At 46.3% G+C, this 27,220-nt stretch overlaps 1 protein-coding gene across 1 annotated transcript in view; it reads left to right on the top strand.

Moving 5' to 3' along the window:
* LOC147114870 (peroxidasin homolog) overlaps positions 1-27,220 on the top strand; it is a 1,146,739-nt gene that overhangs the window by 343,871 nt on the left and 775,648 nt on the right. Inside the window, exon 2 of the mRNA XM_085992898.1 lies at positions 2,734-2,805. Coding sequence (XP_085849024.1) covers positions 2,734-2,805 — 72 coding nt within the window. The remainder of the gene's footprint in view (positions 1-2,733; positions 2,806-27,220) is intronic.

Below are 27,220 nucleotides of genomic sequence, written 5' to 3'. Positions count from 1 at the left end.
CCTCGCACCAAATTGGACCTGTAGGCGCCTGCTTTATGGCTGCATGATCCAATTTCTAGGCCATTCTATTGTAATCTTTGCTGGCTGGGAGAGATCAGTAGACTTCTTCTGGCATTGAGCAGCCATACAGGGATTTCTGAAGGTCACACTTACTGTCAAAGCCAACTCCTTCCACTGGGCCTAGAACATGCTCTTTGTTGGCCACCCTTCAGGGGCCAAAAATCTGGATTTCAAGCACCTCATCTGAAGAATCTGTAAAATTGGAGGTTTGGTGCCCTGGAGAAGCAGCAGCCTCAGACATTGCACTAAGCTGCATTGTTAGAGACACAAAATGATTGGCTTGATCCTTTCAGTTGCTGCAGCCAGTTTAACACTGCAGCACCACCAGACTCCACTCCCCCAATACCCTCTGAGACAGGCTTCTAATAGACGCAAATAATCCCATAACCTTTAATTAGATCCCACTGAGGAAAATCCAAGGGGGTCACAGTGAGGTCACACCACAGTGGGCATAAGTGCAGTCTCCATGTCCTTCTGAAGATAAAGCCGCCACTGAGGAAAACTTAGCCCATCATTTACTGTTATTTTGAGATGTGTTGTAAAATGTTACTTACAGTAAATGGTGGGAAATGACACAAGGCTGACAGTCAGGCAAGTTGAGGGGGGCGGGGTTCGGGAGGTTTTTGTGGGTAGGAAGGGCAGAGCGGGGAGGAGGACTTGGGGTGGCAGTGACACAAATTTTCTTTTCGTGGCCTTACTGGGTCTTACTTTTGTCTGCCAGATTTTTACTGAGCAGAGATCTTGCAATGGACGACCTGGTCAGTATTAGTTCAAATCTAAGTGATGGGACCCCGGTTGGCATAACTTTATGGGGCTCCCGGCTGAGTCAGGAAGGTGCCTAGCTGTCCGAAAAAACAGTGGTGTTAATAGGAGTGTTGGACAGGAATCAAGCAGTAAGAGTACTGCTCCCATTTTAACTCCTGTTCCGCCCGGTTTCCATGTCCAGCAGGTGGAGGAAGTTGGCTACCTGAAAACTGCATGGAGGGAAAATCTCTATTGGTACATATTAATTATAGCAAGGATTGTCTGTGTATTTTTAACATTAAAAAAAAACTGCTGCAGTTAAAAATGTCTGTGCTTACTGAGCTCCTGTGCAAAGCCCTGTATATGCTGCAATTCATTTGGCAAACTGTGGAGTGGGTGCATGAAGTAATCTAAGCCAACAAACTAAAGCACAGCAAGTAGTCAGAAGAGACCAACCTGGAAATAACGCATTTGTATCAAATTCCGCTGCCAACTATTTCAATGGAGGTGTGAACCCATTTATTTCAAAGCAGCGTAATTTCCAGGATTGAATATCCAAAGTTATTCTGTAACCAGTCTCTAAATATGAATCATATTGCAATTATTGTCAAAGGACATTCTCTTGGGTAACATTTCATCAGCCTGGCTGTGTCACTCTTCACTAAATAAAATGCAGGACATAGAGGACTCCTTGGGGATGCACTGTAAATATTAATACATTTTTCAGCAAGATTTAGGTTAATGGGATTTAACAATGAGTATAGACCAAGCATTAATGGTATTTTGTCATAGTTATTTTCACCTCTAAATCTCCATTACATAGTTTGGCTTCTTGTGAAAAATGCTTGATGCAGTTAAGTATAAGTACACTGAAATATAAGCCATATATAATAATTCATGCTGTTTAGTTGTTGAATGAATTCTGTATTGCAGATAATCTTTTTATTTTATGGCTTTGTTCATAAGTTAGCTTTCCATTCACAATATTGATATGACTTTACTCGTGATACCATAAGGTACATTTTATGAATTCGCTGTTCCGGCAGACAAATTTGTCTGCCAGGAGCACATATTGGGAGCTCAGAAGCAAGGTCAGCAAGCTCTGGCGGATTTTCCAACAATTAATCTTAACAGGCCCAAAATCCTGCGGGGCTCACTAACCTCTGTAATAGCTGTAACTGACCTGGGCATATTCTTAAAAGGACACACAGCTGCACTTAAGCAGTAGACTATGGGGTTGTAACTCCATGGAGAAGTGCGTCCCGGTGTAAGCGCAGGGATGCATTCGCCGTTGATTCCTCCCAAGGTTGCTGGAGTAAGGGGAGGTCCTTTAATTTGAATGGAAATGCCAGCACTCATGGTACTTGGGGCGCATCTAGAGGACCTGCCTGCCCAAGTTACGGTGGTACAATGGCTGTCTGGGAGGGGGAGGGCCGGGACCCCTGCACCCTGAAAATAACTGTCAAATGCCCTGGCTGACCCTTTTGTAAAGCAATACAGTTAAAAATTCCTATTAGAGAAATAGTCCAAAAAGGCCTTAATATAGGAAATAGAAGTTTCTTTGTGGCTCTTTAATTTTACTCACCTGGCAACCCTGGACATTCAGTTACATGAGTGTTATTTCTTTTGCCATAAACATGGCGTAAAAGGAGAAAGCAGATGCGGGAGATCTCACAACAGCATTTTGCCTGCACCCCCCCCCCCCATCCTACTGGAAGTGTGTGTTGTGCACTGCGGTAATATGAACCAGGCATTTTTCCCAATCAGAATGTCCAGAACCAGGTGTTAATAGGAATTCCACTGAGAGAAAGTGGCTCCATTGTGTTGCAGCTGTATCTAGCAGCTTAAAATCAATTTGCTTCACGATGTGGCCCCAGAAAAATATCACTTTCTATGATGAATGTCTGAATCTTACCAATTATCTTGCAGGGACCTGAGATTTAACAGGATCAGAGAAATCCAACCAGGAGCCTTTAAGAAGCAGAAAAACCTGAACACACTGTGAGTGATTACTCAGCATAACTTATATACCTCACTTTATACACTATGCAAGAAAACCGGAGAGATGCAGCTGTGCACAAGAATTCTGTGCAGCAGAACACAGTCAGAAGGAGTATACACTTTCTGTCACTGTATCATATTATTTGAACAATTTTATATTTGTCAAAGCCAATTAAAAATGCTTTACTATCCTTCAAAGCCACAAGAAGCCTGAAAATATGATAAAATGTATTGGGTTTGCAGATGGATATTATACTAGTGTTTTTAATGTGTATGTCTCATGAAATACATGAAACTGAATTTTGCAATATCTTTGGTGACCAACAATTTAATAACTAACTGTAATGAGGATCAAAGGTATATTTAATTGCAATTAATTAACATCTATGACCTACATCATGTGACATATTCCAAATAAATGTTCCCTTTTTTTTCCAAGGTATTTTGCTTTAAATGTCTTTAGATTTCCCCATGCCACATACTCACTGGCTAAGATGGTGGCTGGATGACTTCCACCCAAATCTCTGCCAATGCTACATTTGATCTGGCCATTAGAAGATGACCAAGAGTCGCACAGAGGTGACCTCATGACAGCTTTCATCTGATTTCTGATCAGTGTCTCATTCTGTCAACAGACTTTAAGCTAGGAGGTTGCTGTGTGAAGAGTTGCAGATGTAAAGCTGTACCCTATTACTCCCAGTATTGACAACACTTGCATTTTGCAACAGTTGTGCTGATGGAGTATCTAAGCAAGGGTCGTGAGGTAGTGTCAAAGAACATAGATTGCTCCTTTGGTTCCACATTACACTACCTCAAACCTTTTGCTTGGATACTGTGCTGGTGCCCCCTTTGAGAATCATGGGTAGTGGCAATGATACAGTCCATGGTTGAGAATGTTGGAACTCTAACAAGCTGTGTCACTGGACCACTATTCAGGAGGCATTAATAAAGCACCCCTATAATAAACTGAATATTTTGCTATTATTGATGTGTCACAAATATTCTTAACATGTTTAAGATCAATAACATTTGCTATTGGTAAATGTTTAGCATTTGTGAAGGAACTGATTGAAAAATTGAGATCTGTATCCCATATATCAATCCATGGGGGAAAAATTCAGTTGGTAGCGCCAACCGTTAGTGCCTTAAGAGGGCGCTAAGTGGGGCGCAAACCAACTAGCACCCGGGCGCGGCGATACCTACACCTCTTGCGAAATTGAGCGGACATTTTGCGGCGGCACTAAACAATACCGCCCGATCTCCTGCGCACGCAGATCTTGACGTCATTTGAGAGTGCAACACCCTTGGGGCGCCCCGGACCGGAAATTCAGTGGCGCCCACCTGGCGCTACCAATGACAGGTTGACTGGAACGCTTCCCAGTCGCTGTGGGGCTGGGGGGGGTGCTATTTAAAGGGGGCCTCTTCCTGGCTTTTGTGTGGTAGCCATTTTTGCACCACTCATTCTGAGAGAGAGAGAGAGAGATTTGCAGAGAGAGAAAGAGAGACTTCTGCATTGAGTCAACGCTGTCTGTATAGTTTTGGCTTCTGACCATAACTTTGCAGGTACTTTGCTTTTTGACCATCATAAATTTGATTGCCCAGATACTATGGGGGCTGCAATGGATGGGAACATCGTCCTTCTCCATCACATTCAGAGGGCACAGAGACGCAGAGAGAGAGTGGCAATCATGGCCAGACAGAGGAGGGCCAACAGGCGTCGATACAGGAGAACTTACCCTCCCAGGGTTTTTTGCCAACAGTTCTCCTACATTAACATGTCTGAGGAGCAGTGTTTGCGAAGGCTGCGATTCAGCAAGGAGGTGGTCAATGAGCTCTGCCACCTGCTTCAGCCAGTTCTGCAGCCTCAAATGAGGAGCAGGACGTCTCTGTCGGTGGCAGTGAAGATAACAGTGGCTCTCAACTTTTATGCCACCAGCTCCTTTCAATCCACTACTGGGGACATCGCTAATATCTCCCAGTTCGCGGTGCATTGCTGCATCCGTCAGGTCACAAATGCCCTCTTTAAAAGGAGACGAGAGTACATCTCTTTCCCCATGACCCCGGACAAGCAGCAAGAATGCGCAATGGGCTTTGCTAGGATAGCGGGCTTCCCCATGGTGCAGGGCACCATTGACTGCACCCATGTGGCTTTGTGGGCGGCGCAAGAGAATGCCAAGGATTTCCGCAACCAAAAAGGCTTCCATTCCTTAAACGTCCAGTTGGTCTGTGACCACAGACAGCTGATACTCGCTGTCAATGCCCACTTTCCAGGCAGCAGCCACGATGCCTTCATCCTGCTCCAGACTTCTGTGGCAGAACTTTTCCAGGCACCGCTTCACCCAGGAGGTTGGCTTCTCAGGGACAAGGAATATCCTCTGTGCACCTGGCTGATGACCCCGCTCCGTTCGCCCAGCACCCCTGCTGAGCTACGATACAATGAGAGCTATCAAGCTACCAGGAACATCGTTGAGCACACAATCGGCGTGCTCAAGCAATGGTTCCGCTGTCTGGACCATTCTGGAGGAGCCTTGCAGTACTCGCCTGAGCGAGTCTCCCACTTCGCTGTTGTGTGCTACATGCTGCATAACCTGGCAATCCTCAGGACCCAGCCAATGCCACCAGACATTGGAGCACCAGCAGAGGAGGAGGAGGAGGAGGAGGATGAGGAGGATGATCATCAGCAGCACCAAGGCAGGAGGGAGTCACAAAGTGGAAGGGCCGTCCGTCAAAGGCTCATAGCAAGTCGCTTCTAGGCCCCCTCTGAGGGAATGGCTTCTGCCATTCAAACACCCTGAATGAAACCATCATGCAACCCCTAAGCTGGTCAAGGCAACAATGAGTGCAAAGACCAAACATGCACATTTTGAATACAGACACTTCTTTATTTCCCAAACTATGTCTCATTTCCGCATGACAAAGTAATAGAAAGAAACACAAAAAAAAGCAGTCATTCACATAACTGGCTCTCACAACCTGGAGACAATGTCCAAAACAGTAACAAAAATTTGACCACGACCCTCGGCCTTCAATAAAACAATGAAATACATTTTGCCACACCTCCTACTTTTTGCCCTTCGAGGGTGATCTGCTTCCCTTGCGAAATTGCCCCCTTCCCACCCTGCAGCTCCTCTGTAATGGGACCCCAGTGGCTGCAGCAAGGCTGGGGGAAGGCTGCTGAGTGTCAGAAACTGAGACTGCAGATGCCCTTGAGGGACGGCCTGGACCAGCTCTGGGCCTGGAGGGCCCGGCTGCTGACTGCTCCAACTCTGCATGGGCGGCAGCAGTCTGTCTTACAGGTGGTGGCAACTGCAGTGGAGAAGTGATAGTGTTGGCAGCAGGAATGCTGTCATCTTGAGAGAGGACAGCAACTCGCTGCTCGACCGACACACTGGCACTCCCACGGGGCAGCACTTCAGCATGCAGAGCAATCTGCTGGAGCACAGATTGCTGGCCTGCTGCGGCGCGGTGAGAGCCCCGGGGAAATCTGCTCGATCCAGCGAGGGTGGCAGCAGTTAGTGTTCGCATGGCCTCAATCTGCGTCTACATGAGACCAGCCATTGACTGCATTGCAGCACTTAGCATTTGCGTGGCAGCCGCCTGTGCTACAGTGAAGTGCTCCACACTCCTTGCCAGTGATTCAATGGATTCGGGCAACCTTGCCACTGTAGCCATGAGCTCAGTGTGCCTTTGCTCCGCCTGACCGCTCATTTCAGCGAGGACCCGCTCCTCCTCTGCGTCCAGTGCAGCAGGACTCGAGGCCATACTCTCCGTCCGGGGAGAAGGCCCACGAGCTTCCCTAACCCCCTCGCGTTGCTGCAGCCCGCTGGGTCTTGGAGCTTCACCCTCATCAGACCATTCCCCCCCGCTCCCCTCCAGGGAAGGCGTGTCCCCAGCATGGGCATGGGCTGCCTCAGCAGAGGGTTGCGCTGATGGTCTGGCTTCCTCTTCCTCCTCGCCTTCAGCTTCACTCCCAATGGCAGCTTGAGGGCCCGTCTCCTCATCTGGTGAATCACCATCTGAATGCAGGGAGGTACAAGAGTGGCTTTAGCGTGAGGACAGGGTGGCAGCAAGGGAGGCATTAGTGCAGCGATGTACTGATTTGGATTGAAAGTGTCAAAGGCTGCTGTTGTGAGGAACAAGTGGAAGGAGAGAGGACAAAAAGGTGATGAACTTACCATTGCTGTCCAGAACAGGGTCGGCGTCTCCAGTGGTGACGGAACCAAGCATCCGGCTTGCCACAATCCTGTGGACGCGCTGCTCAAGATCGCTGAGGGCTTGAAGGTGAGGCCGCCCTCCACTGGTCCATTGCTGCTGTCTCCTATTATGAGCCAGCTTGGCCTACAAGAAAAAGGACGGCGTCTGAGTAAATATGCAGCCATGATCTTGCCTGAAATGCCTCCCATGGCCGATTAGCCCTTACTGTATGCAAAGTGTGGAATGTGCGTGTGTGTTTCATGAAAGGGCCATAGGTGTTGGATGAGGGCTGGGCATTGGAGCTTTCAAGACCCTCTGGCCATAAAGTGAGGTGGAGATGGTGGGATGAAGAGGTTTTGAAAAAAGGCACTCAGCCTGACGACCCGAGTGAGGTCGTTGAACTTTTTCCTGCATTGCACAGGGGTCCTAGGCACCATGCTGCTTGAGGTCACTCTGTGAGCCACCTCCCTCCACGCTTTTCTGTATTCGCTTGGCAAAGGCCTCCTGCCACTCTCTGGGTACAGTAGAGATCATCTGCGCTCCACCACGCCAACCAGAGCCTCCAAGGCACGCTCGCTGAAGCGCTGTGCTCGCTCCCTGGCCCTCTCCATAGTCCTTGGCTGGAAGATTTCACCACAGGTCTGTCCAGGCTGAAATTCAAGGCTCCAGTGAGCAGGGTGCGGCTGCAAAGCAAGATCGACCCTCCCCTTTAAGAACTGGCCTGCGCCCGCCCTCTGAGGTAGCGCCTCACACCTCGGGCTTAGCACCTTAAAAGAGTTGTGTAGCGCCTGTTTTAGCGCTCCAATCACCTCCGGGGTGATAGAGGCGAATTTTGTAGTCGGCGGCGATAATTTGCGCCGGGCACTAAACTTTGCGCCCGGCCGATATTTGCGCCTCAAAAAGGGGTGATACCGAATTTCTCCCCCCATAAGTCTACATTAACACATCTGAAAAGATGTATTTGCTACCACAGCATGGTAAATTAAAGGATATAATACCAAAGTCAGCAACATATTTTGGCTTGTTTTTTCCTTCTTTCCCCCCTGAGCTCCTCACATGTGTTGTTACTTCCCAGCTCCGTGACCATCTCTCCCAAAACACCCAGTTCAAATCCCACCAGACCAGCTCCACACTGCTTCAAAACAACCCTCGCCAAAGTCCCAAATGACATGCTCTATGACTGTAACCATGGTGTATTATCCCTCTTCCTCATCCTCAACTTTTCCACAACATTTATCAAACTCCTTCCACTCCTCTCTTGTTTTCCAGCTCCATAATGCTGCCTTTGCATGGTTCCGTTGCTGCCTATTCAAAGGATCCAGTGCATCTCCAGCAACTGCTTCTCTGGCATCTTCCAAAGATCTATCCTCGGCTCTCATCTCTTCCGAATTATATGCTGCCCCTTGGTGACATCATGCGCAGACTCAAGATCAGCTTTCACATATACACTGATGATACCCAGCTCTACTTTCTCACTACTTCTTTCTGCCCCTTGACTGCTTCTGTGTTGTCAGATATCAAGTCTTGGGCAAGTCACAACTTTCTCCAGCTCAACACTGGGAAAACCATGTTTGGCTCCCATAACAAACTGTGCTCCCTTGCCACTGACTCCATTCACCTCCCTGGCTGATCTCTCAGACTGAACCAGGCCATTCTTGACATCCTGTTCAACTCTGAGTTGAGCTTTAAAGTCCACATTGTATTAATCACCAAGACCACATACCTGTGCAGCATCTCCCTCCTCTACTACTGTCTCAGCCTCTCTGGCACTGAAACTTTTAACCATGCCCTTGTCAAATTCAGACATGATCGGTTAGATATTCCTCTAGAAGTGGGCTAGTGAGAGGATGGGACCTCCGTCCACCTCTCTGACCCTGCCACAATCCTGACCCATTTTCCTAGATCAGGAAGTCTCTGGCCATGCAAGGCAGGCTTTAGATTGTATTTCCACTGCCAAGTGGGTGGTAGCCTGGGCCAAAGAAGGAAATCAGACAGTAATGCAGTGGGGACACTGTGGCAGCACTGCAAAAGGTAGTGAGGGGTTTTGATAGAGTAAATAAGAAGAAACTGTTTCCACTGGTAGGAGGGTCAGTAAGCAGAGGACACAGATTAAAGATAATTGGCAAAAGAACTAGAGGGGGGATAAGGAGAAATGTTTTTATGCAGTAAGTTGTTATGATCTCGAATGAAAGGGTGGTGGAAGCAGATTTAATAGTAACTTTCAAAAGGGAATTGTATAGATACTTGAAAAGGAAAAATTTGCAGGGCGATACAGGAAAGAGCAGGAGAGGGGTTAATTCGATAGCTCTTTCAAAGAGCCTCCACAGGCACGATAGGCCTAATGGCCTCATTCTGCTCAGTATGATTCTATTGATTCTATAAAAGGGCAAACAAGTCCCAAAGATGAAAATATCTACCAGTTTTGTGGGCCTTGGTTAAGACTGAGGCCTACAAAAATAAAAGGCGGTTGCTGAATTGAAGGGAGAGGATGTTTCTACTGAGCCCTATCCCTCTATTTACAGAATTTAGGGTCATTTCTGCTGTTACCTTTAGCCTATAATCTCCTTTCTCCAGGAAGTCCTGGGGAACAACAGTAAGAAGGGCGGACAGCAGGAAAATCCACCAGAAATCCAGGCCTCACCCCTTCATCAGCATTTACATGCAATTGTTGGAGAAGAGGCAACCACAGTGGTCCCAGCAGAGGTGGGTGGAGGAAAATTTAGCTCAGAGCAGAAACGTAGTGGGAGGCCTTACCACCCAATTTTGTCCGATTTTCAGTTATTATCCCACCTGATTTGAGATTGGATCAAGGAAGGATTAGTCTATAAAACTTCTTTATAGTCTCCCATTCCTCCACCCTCCATAAACTGCAACTACACTAAATCCCAGTACCCATCAATGACATCTTCAGTGATCTACATTGGCTTCCCATCCCCCAATATATTCAATTGAAAATCCTTGTCCTCATCTAGAAATTCTTCCATGGCATGAGCCCACCTTATATTTTCCACCTCCTCCAGTTGTATCTTTGTAATCTCTTCCTGAACATTTTGTTCCCCTGATTCTGGCCTTCTATGCATTCCCCCTCCCTTTGCTCCACCTTTAGTAGTAGAGCCATCAGATGCCTTGGGCCTACAGTTTGGAACTCTTTCCTTGAACCTCTCCATTTCCTGACCACTCCCTTTACTTTAAATAAAACTCCTGTCACCCTATCTAATTTCTTTCTTCCTGACTCTGCATCCAATTTTGAAATGCCTTGTTTTTTTTTATATTGAAGGCAATACATAACTGTTGTCTTGTTGGATTCAAAGTGAAGAGGTCACAAAACTCTTTCAGTGTAAATCAGAATTATCATAAAAGTGAAACTGATTTGAAGGCTTGAATCGTATGTTTTAACACATGCATATTCATTCATCCAGATACTGTAATGCATACTACAGTATATGGCTTATTGAGATTAATCAACTCTGGAGTTGATTTTACCAAAGTTGCTATGAGGATTGCTAGCTCTGCAATAAACGTTCCACTTAGTGCTATAGTACAAAATTGTTATTTTATATTCTTTTGTTCCATAGCACTAATCATTGCTATGGAATTATTTAGATTGGCTTATAAATTATTTTATGCATTCTCTGGAGGCCTGGTTGGATATGTGCCCCAGTTCTCTTATGTTCTAGCTGGTATGTTTTCATGTTCTCTAATTGTCTGTTGATTATGTATTCCAGTTGTTTTGAGTTTTATTAGGTATATATCCATGTTCTCTGATGTTTAGTGGGTAAATGTCCATGTTTGTTGATGTCTAGTCAGTAAATCTCCATCTCTCTGATGGCTTGTTGTGTATATGGCCAAGTTCTCCTGATGTCTAGTGGGTATGTATCTGAGCTTTCCTGAAGTGCACGTTGATATATGTCCAAATTAACGGGTGATTATAATGGCATATGATTTTTCTTTCTAGCAGTCCAATAGGCTATGCATCTGAGTTCCCTGGTGGTCCTGTGTATGTCAGTTTAATGGAGGCTTTTATTTTCCTTGAAAAAATTCTGTTTAAAACCCTGGATTTCAGGGAATCTCAATTCAAATTCAAAGTTCAAATTATTCTGGATGTTCATTCATGCAATGATTAGGTGAATGTCAATAAAGCATCAATAAGTCGCAAACCATTCCCTAATACCATGCTTTTGAACATTTTACTGTCATTTTACATTGTGCACAATGTCTATCATGCAAAAATGATACTGTTGTTGTTATGTATTGTGTGTTCTCCTCCCACCTGTGGTGGCGCTGTCACAGCAAATAAATGGTTGGGTGTTCTCTTGGGTAAGTTTAGCTTTCTTTGTTTGGAACTTTCCAGAACTTCCTTTCCTTCCACAATAAAGCACTTCATGTTTGAATCTCTGAGTTCTGAGTCCTAAATTGTGTCTAGGTAGAAAGGTACCGACAAAACAAGTGGCGACGAGGATCGGATGAATCTGTAGGGGGGGCCTCTTTTAACTGGTTTAAGGTAATTCACCTGGTCTGCAGCCTTTGCCTGCACTCTGACCAATTCCAAATAAACCAATTTTAAAACAGCGGTTTCGAATCGCTACCCCACCTTCCAGTTCTGACTGCAGGACTTATAATTAATGATATTAAAACGGATACGTGGTTTGGATGAGAGAAAAATCAAGTTTTATTAACTACAAGAAACTATAATCAAATATCAAACTATACCACACAAACACAGTAATTACAGTAAAATTGCTTAAATGGGGGAATGCAGACGGTAAAAATGAGGGGTAAGTGACTACAATGTTAATTAAACAATCTTAGCAATATCCCCTTAATTACCATCCCCCAACTCCTTACTAGGTTGCTTTGCTGAGGAGTCAGAAACTCTGCTCACCTGGGGTCCAGCGAAGTGAGAGAGAGAGGGAGAGGCTCACCTGTGGTCCCAGGAAGTAAAGAGAGAGTGATAGCTTCTCAGGAGCTATCATATATACCTTGTGAGCCCCCCCCCTGCTGTTTGCCTGTCTGGAAAATTTGCGCCCAAAAAGTTCCAATTCACAAGAGAAAAGCTGTGATTGGCTAACTCAAAGTGGCTGGACTGGGTTAGTGTGTCTGCATTGTGGGGCCGAAATGTTCCCGCCCACATCCGGAGCCCACCTGGGCTAAAACAAAAGGGAAATTCAACTGCTCTATTTTCCAGAATGATGGGTGATTTAAACACATTCAATGCTTAAACGGTTCCCATTCAAGATCCGGTTCCATGGTTTCAATGTCTCATTGACTGTGAGTGCCTTGAATTGCTGTGTAAACATAGCAGTTACAAATCAATTGTCCTGCAGTCAATTCTCAAGTGGGCAATTGCTTAAGTCAATAAACAACTTCAAGTGCTGAGAGGGAAACGCCCTTTGATTGGCAGGTCTGACTCACAGCCCCTGTATCATCCCACTTTTTCACACAGGCAACTCGCTGCGAGCTGTTTTGCTGCTTTGTCTTTTTGGCCAAGCTTTCTGTGGCCATTTTAAAACCGTTTGTGATTGCCCAAACTCCAGGGAACGATTTTATTAATAAAAGTACTGTCTCAGGATGTGCGAATATTTTCCACAGAGCTCCACGACTCCTGTGTTGTCCACGTTCTTTCCATCTCAGAACAGTCTTTTGCGGTTCTAGGCACATTTTAAAACATTGTAGACAAGTCACATCACCCAATTCTTCGTCCACAATGTGGACCAATATTTTCAATCTTCAGGGAAATAGGGGAAATTTTGCAACCCCTACAATCTGCGTTGTGGGAACTTTCTTGTTTTCGACTACAAAACACTCAGAACAGAGATTGCAGGATCACATTAACGTTACGGCAGTGAGTAAACAGAAATTTTAATTTGAAACGTGAGATGGCTACTATATTAGGAAACATCGGTGATTTTGATGAAAATGTGGAGCAATGGAGCGCATATACGGAACGTTTTGACTATTTTGTATTGGCGAATGCGGTGGCAAACGAAAAAGTCGTGCCTACCTTTTTGAGTGGAATGGGGCCGAAGACATTCAATTTACTTCGCAGCCTCGTGCAGCCAGATAAGCCAGGAACTAAAACACATAAGCAACTAGTGGAAATTCTTGGAGCACATTTTTCACCAAAACCTCTGGTTATTGCTGAGAGATTTAGATTTCACAAACGGAATCAAGAGGAGGGGGAATCAATGATGATGTTTATTGCTGCTTTAAAAAGGTTGTCAGAACACTGCGAGTTTAAGGAGGTGCTGAAGGACACCATTAGAGACAGACTCGTGTGTGGTCTGCAAAATGCAGCCACACAGAAGCGCCTTCTTACTGAGGACAACCTTACTCTTGAAAAGGCCATTGAAGTTAGTGTCTCCATGGAGATGGCGGAAAAGGAGGCTCACCAGTTGAGTTCAACAGGGAGAATTCACAAGGTGTCGTCTGAGCCTAAAGGTGTGCGGAACGGCATATGTTACCGTTGTGGGAAAACGGGCCATCACGCTAATGACTGCTGGTGTATGGAGCTGGAATGCCGAAATTGTGGCAAAAAGGGTCACATTGAACGCGCCTGTAGAGGTAAAAAAAGAACAGACAGAGCTGGGAAGCATGAAAGCAAAATGTCTGTATTTGGACAAGAGAGGAAAAAGAGTGTTCATTCAGTGCAGTATGATGGAACAAGCAAAACAGAGGGGAGCGACACCTCTGAGGAGGAAGAGGTGCACATACTGATGGTTGCAGGTGGTTCAAATGGCTACTGGGTATCACCACTGGTGGAGGGACAATCAGTGCGAATGGAGGTGGACACAGGCGCGGCTGTGTCCCTTGTTTCAGACACTGTCTACAACAAAATGCTAAAGCATCTTACCCTTCAGCCAACAAACATTGTACTAAAGACGAATACCAGCGAACCTGTGGCCATGAGAGGCGCCATTGAGGTGACAGTTAAATTGAACGGACAGACTGCGAAACTGCCACTATATGTGGTAAAGGGAAATTACCCATCGCTACTGGGACGTGCGTGGCTAGAGAAAATCACGCGGGACTGGCCTACAGTCCGCTTGATGTCAAAAGGGGAGTCAGGTCTGATTGCAGTGTTAAACAAACATCCTCTTCAATGGGGAACTTGGGAGCATGAAAAAGATCAGCGTGAGACTGGACATTAAACCTGACAGCAAGCCGAAGTTTCACAAAGCCCAACCTGTACCCTATGCAATTAGGCCAAAAGTTGAGGCTAACTTGGAGGCCTTAGTTGAGAATGGAGTCCTGGAGCCCATGAGCATGAGCAAATGGGCCACACCCATTGTTCCTGTCCTGAAAAAGGATGGATCTGTTCGAATCTGCGGGGATTTTAAAGTGACTATTAACCCGGTGCTGTCTGCGGAACAGTACCCTCGTCCCCTCATTGATGATCTTTTTACGGGCCTGGCCGGAGGGCAAAAGTTCAGCAAAATAGACATATGCCAGGCTTATCTACAAATGCATGTCGAAGACAAATCAAAGGAGCTGCTGACAATTGTGACACACAAGGGGCTATACAGGTACTGCCGCCTTCCGTTTGGAATTACGTCGGCCCCTGCTCTATTCCAAAGGGCAATGGATCAGATTTTGAGTGGACTGCCAGGAGTCCAGTGCTATCTGGGCAACATCCTTTTCACTGGGACAAATGAGGAGGATCATCTTCTGAACTTGGATGCCACACTACAATGACTGAAACCACACTGCAACGACTGAAAGAGTACGGACTCAGAGTTCGTAAGGACAAATGTGAATTCTTTCAGTCTTCAGTTGAGTACCTGGGGCATGTGATTGACGCTACTGGCCTACATAAGGCGCCGTCAAAGGTCAAGGCGATCGTGGAGGCCCCAGCACCCCAGAATGTGAGCCAGTTACGTTCATTTCTGGGGCTACTTAACTACTATGGGAAGTTTATTCCAGACTTAGCAACATTGCTGAAGCCATTACATCAGTTGCTATGTCAAGGCAAAACATGGAAATGGACTGAACTGTGCAATGAAGCTTTCGCCCAAGCAAAGAAAGCATTGCTGAAATCGGAGGTCCTGACACACTTCGACCCAAAGCTACCCGTGCAGCTAGCATGTGATGCATCACCATATGGTGTGGGAGCAGTCAAATCCCACGCAGTCATATCCCACATCATGCCTTCTGGTGAAGAGAAACCTATCGCCTTCGCATCACGCACCTTGAACAAGGCCGAGAGCAACTATGCACAGATTGAGCACGGGGCCTTGGGAATCGTTTTTGGAATTCAAAAATTTCATCAGTACCTGTTTGGGAGAAGGTTCACACTCCTGATGGACCACTGTCCATTGACTTCAATCTTCGGGCCCCACACCGGAATTCCGTCTCTTGCTGCAAGCAGGATGCAAAGGTGGGCTTTACTGTTGTCAGGACACACATACGACATCAAATATCGCAAATCAGACTTGCACGGCATCACAGACGGTCTCTCAAGGCTACCCTTGCCTGTTACTCCCCCAGAGCCTCATCAGATAGACATCCTCTACTTTAGACAAGTGGAGGGAGCACCTGTCACAGCAGTTCAGGTGCGAAGGTACACCCGCAATGATCCAGTCCTGTCTGAGGTAATGGACAATGTCATTCGAGGGAGAGCTATAGGAGATTCTCCTAGTTTGAAACCTTACGTTTCAAAAAGAAATGAGCTCTCAGTCCAGGCAGGTTGTCTTCTTTGGGGACGCCGTATCATCTTTCCGCCACCTCTGAGGGAACCTATACTGCAACAACTTCATACAGGCCACAGTGAGATGGTTCTGATGAAGGAAATTGCAAGAAGCTCCTTCTGGTGGCCAGGTCTTGATGGAAATATTGAGGAGAAAGCCAAAACATGTTCCCCATGTCAAAGGGTCCGGAATGTTCCACAGCTGGCAACCCTACACCCCTGGGATTGGCCTGCAGAAGTGTGGCAGCGAGTACATGTGGACTTCGCCGGTCCTTTTGAAGAGAAGATGTTTATGGTGGTTGTGGACGCTCGTAGCAAGTGGCCGGAGGTCGCTGTGATGAGGTCTACCACGGCAGAGAAAACAATTGAGAAACTTGGTGAGATGTTCAGCCATTATGGCTCACCGGAACAACTCGTAAGTGACAACGGTCCACAATTTGTATCACAGGTGTTTGCAACCTTCCTGCATGTGAATGGTGTCCAACACATCAGGTCTGCGCCCTATCATCCCTCTACTAATGGCCTGGCAGAAAGGTTCGTGCAAACTTTGAAGCATGCCTTGAAGGCATCGCAAGGTCAGGGCTCCATCCACCAATGTCTGAACAGCCTCCTGTTGTCCTACAGGAACGAGCCACATGCCACAACCAAAACTTCCCCTGCTTCGCTCATGATGAAGAGGCAGTTGTGGACAAGTTTTGACTTACTCAAACCTCCAAGGGCAGAACAGGTTGTCCATTGTCAACAACAAGCTCAAGTTGAAAAGAGAGAGAAAAGATTCAAGGAGAGACGGTTTCACCCTGGAGAGCACGTCCTAGCTCGAAACTACCACACTGGACTGAAATGGGTTCCTGCTACGGTGATTGCGCAGACAGGCCCTGTGTCTTACATGGTTGAGACTGCCGAGGACGTCGTCTGGAGAAGACACACAGATCAACTGTTGCTAGGAGCAGAGACAGCCACAGAGGCTCCAATGGCTGGTTGGCCTGAACTGTTTCCGGATGATACCGCAAACCAGCATCCTTTGCCACAGTGCTCTTCTCCAACACAGGAAGTCATAGAGACTGTTCCACCTGTGCAAACTCCTGACTTTCGACTGACACAGGCACCTTCTCCATCCAGGCCTGTGTCAATGCCTACTGCTGTGGAAGCCAGCGATGACCGCCAGTATCCTGTCAGGGAGCGGCGGCCTCCAAGACGCTTGGATCTGTAGGCTTAGTGACTTACCCACAAGACTGGGGCAGAATAAACCCCAGGGTAAAGTCAGGGTTTGAGGCAGTCGACCTCTACCCTTGGTCAGTGAGTGCATTGAAAGTAACTTACCTGTTGAGGAATAATGTGGACCTTTCATTTAAGAGGGGAGGAATATGTTATGTATTGTGTGTTCTCCTCCCACCTGTGGTGGCGCTGTCACAGCAGATAAATGGTTGGGTGTTCTCTTGGTTAAGTTTAGCTCTCTTTGTTCGGAACTTTCCAGAACTTCCTTTCCTTCCAGAATAAAGCACTTCATGTTTGAATCTCTGAGTTCTGAGTCCTAAATTGTGTCTAGGTAGAAAGGTACCGACACAACAGTTGTAAATCTCATTGAATGGCGAAACAGGCTCGAGGGACTGAATGGTCTACTCCTGTTCCTATGTGAAAGTATAATTGTTTCTGCCACCTATGCAAGTGTTTAATTCTTAATTGCAACTATTCAAATGCTCAATTCTTAATTATAGCAGCACTAGAGATATTTCTTTAACAATTTGATGAGTTTTACGCAGGATTTCTGTGGCATTTGTTTGGAGATATTCATTACCAAATGCAGCACAGTTAGACCAGTCTTCAGGACATTCAGTTTATCTTGCCCCATTTCCCACACAGCCAGATTTTTACAAGATTAGGTTATTTGACCTGAAATGTGATAGAAATATACAAAGATCAAAGACAGCATGCAGGTACAAATGGAAAGTTCAAGGTAATGAATTGGAAAACTTTGTTTTTTGTTCTCCTAATCACAAAAATGTTTAAATTCTTGCCTACTACTTATATGTTTATGACTACACAGAAACACACAACCGCTTATTGGTCTCAACAATGACATGCAAAAGACTACAAAGGATAAAAAATATTTACTGTATCTATCTAGGTTATAACTCTATTGATTTTTAATATCTACATTGCCCCAGTGAGCTATTAAGAAATCCACCTCCGATGTTTCTAATTTAAAGAGCTACTTTTTATCTGCAGGGGAGATAACTGATTATGACAACATTTTAAAACAGCCTGTGCTGTTACCAATAGCAACAGCAGTATTCAATATGAAGTGGGACTGGAAGTCTGCTGTAAGCTTTCCAAACAGACTATTGAATATTTTACAGTGATTTTCATATAGCACCATCTGTGAAGATAGCCTTGCTATAACTTCAATAATGATACTGTTGTATATAGCATCACACAGTCACAGTCTGTTCCTATGTTATGTATTGATAAGTGAGTAATTTGTTACATACTAGACATGCCTAAAGGCAGTATCCTATAACATTTTTGCAATGAAATAATATACTTTACTGAAAAGAGCATAGTGCACCAAAAATAATGCATACAGCATGGAAGAAAATGAATTGGATTATTAGAGTTAATATACAACAATCTACTGCTGTTATAATCAGCTGACAAAGCAGGTAAAACAAGTATGTAATGTGGGTTAGTGAAAGTAAGAAAGGAACAGATGTGGAGTTGCACAAGGTTATTTCTACACTTGATATTAGAGCAGCTTAATTTTTTGAGGATGTGCTGGTGGAGTGATTGCAGGAAACAGGAATCTTTATTTCATGACAAAAAAATCTGAAAATAAATCACAGACTTGTTCCAGAATGTTACCAACAAGTTTTTTTTAGAAAGCACCACATAAAGTTTCATTTCAGAAATACTGCGAAGCAGCAGTGTTTTGATATAGCAGCTTGGAATTCTCTCCCATTGGCAGATTAGTGGCAGAGTGGGAATTCCATCTGCCAGTATGAATCTACCGCTAACCTGCTGCAATTTCAGCCTGGGACCTTCATTTACTATATAAGGCGAGTTTGGAGTGGTAATACCATCTGATAGGTTTACCGCCACTGTGAGGGAAGGAGTGGAATATGGTTCTAGTGCAGCCTTTAAAAGGCTGTAGCTAGTTAACGGGTAGTTTCGCTGTAATAATGGCTTGAGGTCAGCGGTTAGAAGGGCTCCAAGGTTCTAGAATATTTCCCTGGAGGTCTTTTTGTCAAAAGTTAGGGCCAGCAGACTGTTGGGCACTAAGGGCAGGAAGCCCCATAAAAGTGTAATGCATCATGTATGAAGGAGGATGGTAAAAGCAGTCAGTGCTTCCTTCACCATCCCAAGAACTGCCATACAATGCTGGAAGAGGCCTCAAGAAGGTAGCCAAGCTAAGCTAGCCACACTTGCCAATACACATCAGGGTGAATTTTAAAATGGAGTGGGTGAAGTACACATCCGCTCCCGCTCAGCTTGGATTTTTACGTACCTGATTCTACAGGCATGAGGCACCCACCTGAGTTACGTTGGAGCCTCATCTATTCATGCACATCGAGGTCCTATTACATCAATAAAACCTCGATGGCATGGTAACCCGGAAGGAATTGGAGCGCCTGACAGCAACAACCTAGTTGGAACAATGAAGAGGCTTTGTAAGGTAAGTTTAAAACTTCCCTTTGTGGGGTCAGGAGGAGCAAGAGAGCTCCTCTGGGTTCCACAAGGAAAATGTAAACCTCCCTTGCTCAGCCATGTTGCTGAAACTCCTTGACAGGCCTTCCAACACTTTGTACAACTGCTTGTGCGAGGCAATCTGCTTTCTTCTCATTGCTTGGGCCCCTGAAGTCTGACTGCTGTAAAGGACTTAGAGGAAAGAGAAAAGTATAGCATTGGGAGGTTGCATAGTTGCAGAAGACATGCACCACAATGTAATTTGATGTCATCAAATTGACTGAATGTGTAATTTTCCAGTGTTTAAAGAAGGGGTAATAATTGTCAGAGCCCCTGTTCAGTGACATCCCCAACCTCAAAATGCCTCAAAAGGCAGGCCCACAAATATCCATGGCTTGCTGCTCCAGCTCACCCAGGATCATGAGATTAGCTGGTCCTCCCTAGTCTTGCTCCTCTGATGATTATTGTGCGGCGATTTGTCTTACAGAAAGAAATAAAGAGCAAGAGTTAGTGAATGAAAGGAGAGTGCAGATGTGTGGGGCATATGCTGAGAGAAGTGTAGGGGGTTTTGGTTTGGGGTTTTGTGTCTGGCCAGTCAGTCATATCTGAGCTGCTCCAGCCCCGTGTGGTTCGAATCGCTTCTCCTTTGGTTCTGACCACCGGACTTATTTACAAGTAGCGATATAGACAAACGAGACTAATGGTTTGGTGCAAAGAAAACCAATGTTTATTAGAATAGAGAAACAATTACTATACAGAGAAAAATCACTATGGATGCAACACAATTACACTTAACGAGGGAGGAGAAATGGACACATCGAGGGAAAATGACTAAAATGACACTTTAGCAATTCCCCTTAACTCCCACCCTTTACACCTATCTAGGTTGTCTTGTGATGGGCCAGAAAATTGATGCTCACCAGTCTAGGATGTTGAAGCGCCTGCTCCGTGCCCTGTTGCCTGTCGATGTCTTAGGTTTTTCACCGCCCCAAAGCAGAGATACCCCAGTAATTCAAACGTAACTGCGGGTACCCTACTTCCCTGGACGGGCTCTTCGTCGACGATCTTCTCGCTGGGTTGATGGTACAGCAGGGCACCGGAGCTGAGGCGGGAGAGAGAGAGAGAGGGATGGCTTCCCGAGCGACTAGTTATACCCTTCCCAGTAGCCCTTATCTCCCGCCAGATCAGCTCATTTCTTTGTCTGATCTGGACGCGTTAAAACTCATACAAAGGGTACCGATCTGGGCCCATCGACCTGGATGGCCGGTTAATTGGTTTTAAACATCTCATCAGTGTACCCCTTTGTCCAACTGGTTTCGTGATGGGGCCATTCCAGTCTGAATGCCCCGTTGATCGTTTTGTAAACAGTGTCGATGTTCTCTAACGAAGGTCTGAAATGCAGCTAAGCTTGTCCCATTACATATTGATTGCCTGCTCTTGATTGCTTGTACAAACAACCTTGATGGGTTTTAGTAAGAGGCCCGAATGCCACTGGGTTTGCTTCTCATGCATAAATGCAGAAGGTCTGTCTGCATTCGAGTTTCTGGAAAGTTCCTTCTCACAGTAATCGGAAAACAAGTTTATGAGTCCAAATTGAAACTTACAGGCCTTGGCCATGAGGCTGACCGCAGCCATCTTGTTGAGCCCTGGATTTTAAACCCAGTCCAACCAGGGTTTCTTTAATAAACCAAAAGTAAATCTTCGGGGGAGACATGAAATTTGTGAATCCTTTCAGTCCCCCCTAGGATACTGAAACTTGCTTGAAGTGTCCAATCAAGGTGAGCAAGATTTCTGACCCCCCACAAACAACATTCCCCTATATTTATCTATCCACGATCCCTCGACACATACATTCCCCTTACTTAGAGAAAATCGCAATGCGTGGCAGGCATCTATTGATAGAAAATATAATCTGTTACAATAATCCAAGCACAGAGGGGGACCAATACCCCTGCACTACTTGGGACATCATAAAACTTTATTACAACACACAATCTTTAATAAAATTAACATCAGGCCAAAACCATATTTATTAAAAATAATGAACGGAGGGAACGAGCTTTATTAAAAATAACAAACAGATCTGCCATCACTCGGCAGCGATATGACACAAAGCTCACATGGGTGTTTCTTCTTCCACCCGGGCATACCAGTCCTTCCACAACCTTTTTGCTTTAAATTCTACCCTGGGACCTTTTCTCCTACACTGGACACAAAGCAGGTAGAGGGCAATCCCTAGCTGACAGACTACTAAGATGTGGGATGCCACACGAATCCAGGAGGGGACCTCTGTACTTTCAAAAATGCCCCGCCAGGGTAGGGTCGTAATATCCAAAATGTTGGCCCCTATCTGTACAGCCTTCTGTTCCAAAGTGTAGAAGTGCTTTTGTGATACTAGAACGGCTTTTAATAATTTGGTAAGGTGCTCTGGGAGAGGGGGAATCGGGTAACCGAATTGGGCGACATATTTCTGGAGGTGGGTAAAACTCTCCTCTCATTGAGGTGAACAGTGGACGGTTCAGGAATGGGGACAATTCGTGTCTGTGCCAGTTGAACTTCTGCCTCAGATTTGAAGCAGAAACTGCTGTCACTCACCGCGCACCAGCTGTGCTGTCCATGCTGGTAGTGAGACGCTCCTGTGGTGACACAATATGTCCCACCCCTATATATGCTACCTGTGGGGGAACATTGCCTTGTGCCATGGCTTCCATGGTACAGTTTATAGGTTTCACGTCAGCAGCTCTGAACCCGCATTGTGGTTTCAAATAGGCATTCAAGTGCTGGGGACACAGGATGATGTGTGCTCCCCGGCTACGGCACCCCGAGAGGTCAGTACCCATCATAGCGTGCTCCCACTTTATGACATAGGGCGGGACTGCTGTAAAACGAATGTGTGCACCCCCTTTAATGATTCCAATGTTCTCCACCTGGTATACCGGTGTGGGTCGGGCTGTCCCGCCCATGACCGGCATTCTTACAACTATCCCCATAATTGGTAAAATTCTCCTCTGCATCCCGTTCGCCGCTCCCATCGATCGCTATCAGTGCTGTGTCTCCGGAGCACCCATAGAGGTGGGAATCCTCCATGTCACCTCTCCTTCCAAAGCTCAGTCCTATCAGGGCGAGTAGGAACATGCCCCCCCTTCATTCCGTAAATTTTCCTGTAACAGATATAGAAGCACACAGCCAGGTTCCGTAGAGATTTGCTGGCTTGGGTGAAGCATGGTCGGGTCTTGCGACCTCGACTCAAATGTACACACTCTGAGCAGATTACTTAAAACTAACCATCGCCTTAATTAGAATTAAATTAAACACCCTAAACTTAACACTATATAAACTTAAAAATTAAACTACCTAAACTATATACATCCGCCGCCCGTCTCCAGGCGGCCAGCCTAATCCCTGTTTGGGCTGCTGCAGGCTGCTCCCTGCGGCGTGGCTGCACTGACCTGCACTTCCGGTCCCTTGCAGTCTGCAGCTGCGAACTGGGGACCTTTGTCTTCCGGCTTCTCTTTAACTCAGGAGGTTGTCGTTTTAAGCTGGGGAGTCGGTGACCATACCTTTCTGGGCTGGGGTGTCCGAGGGGACCTTCTAGGGAGGGCTACGGGTGGGGTTTTCTTGGTGGGTGGACCTTTGGCTCGGACCGCAGCCTTTGCTAGCACGGTCTGTGGGTTTTCCACAACCGTTGGCTGGGGGTCCTCTCCCTCAGGTTTCACCTCTCCCAAACTTGGGCTGAGGGCAGGTAACCTTTTGCCGCCTGTTGCAGCAGGCTGTGAGTCTCCGCCCCCAGGTTCCAAACCTGGGTCGGGGGCGGGATTCTCGCGCTCGGACTGCTCCCCATCTGAATCCCAGAGGATTGGGGGAGTGTCCTGAATGGTAGGTGGAATGGCTTCTCCCCTGACACAAGCCACAGTGCCTGCCTGTGCAGCCTGTGAGCTTGTACCCGCTGCGGGCTGAGGATCTCTATCCTCAGACCTTGTCCCAACTGGCTGCTCACTCTTTTCAGGTTTAAACCAGTTACATTGTTTAATATAACTAGCAACCTGCCAGTAACCCTGTTCTAAATTCTTTCTCCTTACCAGGGTGGCCTTAAAGGCAGAATCTTGGGCTTGGACCTGCTTTTGGTCTGGGGCCAAAGCTACCCCCTGTGTGCCTCCCTTATCCCAGATTGCTGCTACCGGGCCTGCACTCTACAGGGGTCCCAGAACTCTCCTTCCCTGTCCCCCTGTTTGGCCACCTCGACAGTCTTGTGGTTACCCTCCCACGTGGTATGGAGGGATCCTAAATCAATGGCCAACGGTTTTGACCTTTCCCCAGCCTGCTCGTTCCCTGTGGATCCCATTAAGCTAAATGGGACTTTGTTAGACCGGGGTGAATTGGTCAGGTCTTCCGAGTGAACCACCGTGCTGGAAGCTCCAGTGTCCACCGAATATCTCCTCTGCACCGTCTTCACCCCCATCTTAACATAGGGCCTGCTCCCCTCAGCATTTTTGCGGGTGTTACGTCCGTGAATAATTGAGACACGGACAGCAGGACTGAACAAAATAAGTCTTTACTGGTGGAAGTCAATAGTGAAACTAAAAACACAGAGGCTCACTAGCGCCTTTTATACAGGGGTGGTCACTGCCGGTACTGCAGTCTGAGACCAGTTATTCTCTTAAAGGTACATACACAACAATTCCTCCCCTTTTAGATAAACAGTACATAACATTCATTTAACAACTAAATGATAACTAATTACAATCACAATTACTGTTGCTAGATACATTGGTTAAGTTTAAGCAATTATAAGTTCAGTCTTTGAGGAGGCTTCCTGATTCTGTCTGGATAGCGCCTCTTTGGGGTATCAGGTTCTTCTGGCAATGTTGAGTCGGGATCAATGTCGTTGTTTGGTTCATCTGCTTCCAATATTACCGGTTCTGCGGTAGCTGCAATTGGAACGTCGATTTCATTACCAGGTGTATCAGATCGTGGTGTGGAGTTGACGTTTTCCAGTGACTCTAGAATCTGGTCAGCATGGCATCTTACAATGCTCTCCCCAACGTCCACGGTATACATGAGAGGTCCTTGTCATGTACAAATCGTTCCTGGCTGCCATTTCTCAGTGCGGTAGTCCCGGGCCAAAACTGGTTGACCTATCTTAAAACTCCTGGTCGGCCTTTCATTCATATTCTGAAACTGTCTGTTCTCCACATCTCTTCGGATGTTTGGCTTAACCAAATCCAAGCGGCATCGTAGTCTTCGATTGAAGAACATCATGGCTGGAGTTTGGTTGGTAACCGCATGTGTCGCATTCCGGTAGGCAAACAAGAAGTTGTCCACCTTGTGTTGTAGGGGTATATCTTCATTACACATTGCCTTGATAGCCTTCTTGAATGTTTGGACAAACCTCTCAGCCAATCCATTAGTGGCTGGATGATATGGGGCAGATGTGTAATGCTTAACACCATTGTTCTTTAAGAACCTCCGGAACTCTTCAGACACAAACTGTGGTCCATTGTCAGAGCAAATCTGTTCAGGCAGCCCATTCCTGGCGAATATGGTTCGTAAGACTGTGATAGTTTTTTCCGTGGTGGTTGAGGACATTTTTATTACCTCTGGCCACATTGAATGTGCATCCACCGCAATTAAAAACATCGAGTCCATGAAGGGACCAGCAAAATCAATGTGCACCCTTTGCCATGGAGATGAGGGCCACTCCCATGGATGCAGAGGAGCTTGTGGTGGGGCGTTTTGGACCTTCTGGCATCCTGCACAGCTCTTGGTCATCTCTTCGATTTCTCTATCGATTCCCGGCCACCACACAAACGCTCTGGCTAAGTTCTTCATTTTTACCCCACCCAGATGACCCTCATGAAGCTCATTGAGCACTCTATCCGTCAACTTAGGTGGAATTACTACTCTGGATCCACACATCAAGGTTCCTCTGCACACTGACAGCTGTTCTCTTCTCGGCGAGAATGCTGGCAGCAGTGGTTCGCCATGTGCTGGCCATCCCTTCACCGTTAAATCATAGACCCGTGATAGTGTCGGGTCATTCCGTGTTTCCTTTTCTATGTTTGCATTCGTCACAGGGAGACATTCGACTATGGTCGAGTGGAATAACTCCATTGGATCCACTGCCAGGTCTTCTTCTTCCACCATCGGCAACGGTAGGCGTGACAATCTATCAGCATTTCCATGCTGTTTAGTTCCTTTGTACTCGATGTCATATTGGTGTGCCCCTAGGAAAAGGGACCATCTCTGCAGCCGTTGCGCTGTCATTATCGGTATGCCCTTCTGAGCGTTGAAAATGGAGACAAGAGGTTGATGATCGGTTAGTAGAGTAAATTTTTGACCGTGCAGGTAGTGATTGAACTTCTTCACCCCCCACACTAGGCTGATGGCCTCTCTGTCAATCTGGGCGTAGTTACGCTCGGCAGAAGTTAACGAGCGTGACGCAAAAGCTATCGGCCTCTCTAAACCATCAAGGAATTTATGTGACAGTACCGCCCCAATGCAATAGGGAGATGCATCACACGTCAGCCTGATTGGCAGTGCTGGGTTGTAGTGAGCCAAAACTTCCCTTGAAGTGATTAAGTCCTTACTCTTCTGAAAAGCCCGCTTACAATCATCGCTCCATTTCCATGCTACCCCCGTTCGTAGCAGGGCGTTCAGTGGGTGCAGAATTGTCGACAAATTCGGCAAAAACTTATGATAGTAATTCACCAATCCGAGGAATGACCTCAGTTGTGACACATTTTCAGGCGCTGGGGCCTTAACAACCGCTTCAATTTTGTCAGGGGACTTATGTAACCCCTCTTCATCAATCACGTGGCCAGAATACGATATGTGTTTCCTAAAAAATTTGCACTTGGGGCGGTTGGCTCGCAGCCCATGTTCCCGTAGTCTAGTGAGCACCTGTTTTAGGTTGTTAAGGTGTTCACTGTCATCTTCACCTGTTACAAGGATGTCGTCCAAGTAACACTGATTCCCCAGAATCCCTTGCAGGACTTGTTCCATCGCTCTTTGCCATATCGCTGGAGCCGATGCTACTCCGAATACCAATCGATGATACTGGTAAAGACCTTTGTGAGTGTTTATCGTGAGATACTTCCTAGAGGACTCTTCAACCTCCATCTGCAAATATGCTTGTGCTAGGTCAATTTTTGTAAAACGCTTCCCTCCAGACAGTGAGGTGAAGATGTCTTCTATCCTTGGAAGAGGATATTGTACTGTGTGAAGGACTGGGTTCACCGTCACCTTGCAATCCCCACAGATGCGAATCTTACTTGGCTCCCCGGACTTATTGCTTAACGTTTTCTTCATGACAGGAACGATGGGTGTCGCCCACTCGCTCCAGTCGACCTTAGACAACACGCCCGCCTTCTCCAGATTCTCCAGCTCTGCCTCGACGGCTGGGCGAATTGCATATGGTACTGGTCTTGCTTTGAAAAACTTGGGAACTGCATTCTCTTCTATTTTTATCGAGGCGGTTACGCCTTTAAGCGTGCCCAGTTCTTGTTGAAATACCTCTTTGGCGTTAGCTAAGATTGTTGACAATCGTCCAGGAGTGACATCTTCATCTTTTTTACCATCCACCGTCATTGCATGAATGGAATGCCAATCTAACTTTATATTCCTGATCCATTCCCGTCCCAATAACGGTGGTCCACCATTTGGCAGTATGTAGAGATACAATTTCCGTATTGTCTTGCCATTGTATTTGACAGGCACCCTTATTTTTCCTCTGGGGTATACTTTTTGCCCTGTATACGTCGTCAAGACGATGGATGTCTCTCTCAAGGGTATGTGTGAAAATAGCCGCTCGTAGTCTCGTCGATTCATGACAGTTAGCGCTGATCCTGTATCCAATTC

Source organism: Somniosus microcephalus, chromosome 7 (genome assembly GCF_052327205.1).
Source record: "Somniosus microcephalus isolate GS21.2 chromosome 7, FLI_Smic_1.0, whole genome shotgun sequence".
Classification (NCBI taxonomy): Eukaryota; Metazoa; Chordata; class Chondrichthyes; order Squaliformes; family Somniosidae; genus Somniosus; species Somniosus microcephalus.
Note: the sequence above shows the minus strand (reverse complement) of the source record. Positions and strands in the feature narration are given on the sequence as shown.